The 4,025-nt window shown below is 36.3% G+C and overlaps 1 protein-coding gene across 1 annotated transcript; it reads right to left on the minus strand.

Moving 5' to 3' along the window:
• Positions 1-396: 396 nt before the first annotated feature.
• On the minus strand, positions 397-966 carry LOC131063410 (uncharacterized protein At1g66480-like). The gene has a single exon (XM_057997217.1). The coding sequence runs from the start codon at positions 964-966 to the stop codon at positions 397-399; it is 570 nt and encodes a 189-aa protein (XP_057853200.1).
• Positions 967-4,025: the final 3,059 nt, after the last annotated feature.

The following is a 4,025-nucleotide window of genomic DNA, read 5'->3' on the forward strand; positions in this document are numbered from 1 at the left end:
TATCAAGACATGCCCTCCTCTCCACAATAGAAAGCAAAACAAATACTTACCACTACTTAAATCCGAAAGAATTATATAAAATAGATCAGACGGGCTGAATTTTCTTGCAACTTTTTCATACAATGGTCTCCACGTAACTCAAAAACTCCCTGTAATGAATCTGCAGTTTACACGTCTACAGATTTTTCTGTTCTTTACAGAAGGCAATATGTCATCCCTAAAACGAATTGTATGCACTCAGAAGGCCTTTCTATTGTGCATTGGCGAAACCTCACATGCTTTACCTATGATAGATAAAAAAAAAATTATCACAACCGTGCTTTATTAATTCATTACAGTGCTGAAGCAAAATATTATCTAAGCAAAACCGTAGGAAACGATAAGGACGTGGCATTTTTAACAAGTTTCAGGTACACTTTCTAGGGAGGGATTCCATGGCAAATTGTCTTCCTTTGGCTCCCAATCTTTCTTCACCTTTCCTCTCTCCATTTGCTGGAATTTCGCATGGTTGAGGCATGAATTTAGGATTCTTTCCACTCTCTCAGATCTGTCTTGGCTCTCTGCCATCATTTCAAGAAGTTGAACTTTGCTAAACCGGACTTTAATCCGAAGAACTCCATTATCTTCACTGGTCTTAGAAATTGTTGTATCTGATGATGGTTCACAATTCCCGTGAGAAATATCAGAAATGGATCTCCGCGTTAAGAGCATACTTTCAAGCCTAGACTTTGGATTCGTGGGTATCTCAGAACGAACCCTTCGTGTCTGATTCTCCAACTTTGACAATTGAACAAGAAAATAGAGGTGCCTAGCGTTGAGAGTTGCAGATCCATCCAGAGGTTTTGCTCTCACTCCCATATGACGAACTGCTTCTGAATGCAAAATGACATGGCCTGGATAATCTGCAAGGATTTGATTTACTAAGAGAGGCCCCTTCACCTTCAACAATTGCCCATCTAACTTCATGATCTTAACACGCCCATGATGTCATCTGAACAAAATTGCGTTGCCCATCATGTCCAATTTGGCAAACTAGTTTTGGATAACAAGAACTTCTATTGTTGGGTGCTTTTAAGTCTTTTACAAATATATCGATAGGTAACGACTATTGTCAGGTCCATGACGAACATGTTTATGAACATGCGGGGGAAGATTATTTGCGTCGGTCAAAATTCAGCAGCATTGATTCGAAATAGTTTTGGAATAACACGTTCTTTACCCATCTCTATCATGGTAGACCGCAAAGTGGAGGGATGAATGCTTCTTTTCGTAGCTATATCTCCATAGCGAGGATTTTTTCTTGGGAGCACTAACATTTAAATATTTAGTTTTGGAATTTGAAAAGAAAGATGTAAGATTAAAAGATAATGTACTATAATATATATTGAGAATGATATCCTTATTCTGATTCATGCTAATTTTGATTTGGTTTTAGTGTTGGATGTGTCAGTTGATGTTGTAGTTTTTTCGTCCTCAAAGATTTCTCGTTTCTTACTGTTTCACAGAAGAGCAATGCACAGAAGGAAGTCAAGAAGAGCAATGCACAAGGACTATTTCACATTCAAATTGCTCTCAGTAGAGCTTGTGTTCCGAGAATTGTTGATGAAAAGTGAGCAAAGGATGCCTAGAATACTCGAATCGAATCTTACCAAGGCAGTGATTAGATCAAGGTTGTCAAGCTACAAACCTTGAAAAGGGAGTTTGAAAATTTAAAGATGCGGCAAATATAGAATGTGAGTGATTATTGTATAAGGGTCAAAGATGTGGTCAGTAAAATGGCTATTTTGGGTGACGTTATGAGCAATGAAGTTGTGAATAAAAAAGTGTTGAGGTCTCTAACACCAAGATGGAATAATGTTGCCATCGTCATTGAAGAGAGAAATGATTTGGGCACTCTTGAGTATGATCACATTGTTGGATCTCTTATGTCACATGAGGAAATATTGATAGATTCATCTAGAAATGTTGATGAGAAAGCATTTTCATGTAAAGTTCAGATTTCAAAGAATAAAGATGCAAGTAGTAGCTCCAAGAGTAATCAAGGCCAAGGTAGAGGCCAAATTCAGAATTATTCAAGAGGAAATAGAAGAAGAAGAGGTAGTCAAGGAGGAAGAGGTAGAAGCCAATTTGATAAGAGAAATATCCAATGTTACCATTGTAACAGGTATGGCCATTTTGAAAAAGATTGCAGATTTAGATCAACTAATAACAATAAAAATACTAATTATACTCAAAAGAGTGAAGAGGCTTCCTGAAGTAATTTATAATTATCCTATGGAAAAGCTGAAAATGATGTGTTTGGTATTTAGACTCGGGATTCTCTAACCAAATGTTTGGTAATAAAGACCTATTTTCTAACATGGATGAAAGTTTTAAATCCAAGTTTATGCTTGGTAATGATAACATTTTGGAGGTTGTAGAAAAAGGAGCCATGGATGTTCCTACAAAGGAAGGTATGAAATTTTTTCAAGAAGCTTTTTATACTCCATAATTGAAGCATAATTTATGAAGTGTTGTGCAACTATGTGAAAAGAGCTATAAGGTTGTTTTTGAAAACTAGAAATATACAATCTATGATAAAAATATAGGTAATCATGTAGTTATAATAGTGCCTATGTCCTAGAATAGAATGTTCCCATTGAAGTTTGGTGAACATAGTAGCCATCTTGTCAATATGGCATGTAAGGACAAAACCTAGTTGTGGCATCTAAGGTATGGCCTTTTGAATAGTAGCTTGAAGTTTCTTACATCAAAAGCTTTGATTTTTCAGTTGCCTAAGGTTCAAGAATACAAAGAAACCTCGTGAGGGTTATTCTAAAGGCAAAGATGCAAGTGAGCCATTCTCTAAAGAGAAAGAATGGAGGGCCCATTACCTTCTTTAATTGACTCATTTTGATATTTATGGTCCTATGCAGACAAATAGTTTGGGTAATTCATCATATTTTATTACTTCCATTGATGATTACTCATGATGTTGTTGGGTTTTTCTTTTTTTAATTCCAAGGATGAAGCATTTGATACATTTAAAAGATTCAAAGACCTTGCCAAAAATGAGAAAGGTTGTAAAATTAAATGCCTATGGACTGATCATGGTAGAGAATTTTTCTCAAGAGATTTTAAGAATTTTTATGACCTCCTTGGCATAAGAACACAAATCACCACTATTTACACACCTTAACAAAATGGGGTAGTGGAGAGGAATAATTGTACAATGGTGGAAATATCAAGGAGTGTATGTTTTTTTGTATTTTTTGAGAAAAAGGGGTAAAGATTTATTTAGAAATCACAGAATTACAAAGAACAAGCCTTAGGCCTACCAAGACAAAAAAACTAAACAGATCCCAAAAGAACCACCAGCATCACTAGTACAAAGTCCAGTGACAATAGCAATAGATCCGATCGGCGGATTTCCAAAGATAATACCTTTTCGGAAAGCCCTCAAAGAGATGACCTTACACCAAAAACCAAGCTCATCTAGAGCCTCGAAGGGCCTAAAAAATGACAATAAAAATAAAGCAAACATAAAAGGGAATTTGTTCCTACACCACTGGGTGCTCTTGCATCGTCCTGTCTTCTAGCATTAGCCTGTCTAAAGTTTCAAGATAATCAGAAGGTAGACTATCCCTTCCACTAAATCCCAACCATCAATATGCTATGAAGCCCACTTGGCCAAACAATTAGCCACTCTTTCCACTCCCTAGGAATATGACAAAAGGAGACAAATTCCAATGTATTAGACAGTTGTAAAATCTATCTGAACACATAAGCTAATTGTCAACTCACATCATTTAAATTTTGTTTGTTCAACATGTCCACAACAATATGAGAATCCGACTCACAAATAATCTTCCTCCATCCTAAAGAATAGCCTTGCTCAACAAAAATCTTAATAGCTAGGGCCTCCATAAGATTGTTAGAGTGCTGCCCAATATAAATAGACTCGAAAAAAATAACACAACCATCATCACCTCTACCTATACCTCCAATACCCGCATGTCCAAGATACCCACGAGAAGAGCCATTTC

Source organism: Cryptomeria japonica, chromosome 10, assembly GCF_030272615.1.
Source record: "Cryptomeria japonica chromosome 10, Sugi_1.0, whole genome shotgun sequence".
In the NCBI taxonomy this organism is placed as follows: Eukaryota; Viridiplantae; Streptophyta; class Pinopsida; order Cupressales; family Cupressaceae; genus Cryptomeria; species Cryptomeria japonica.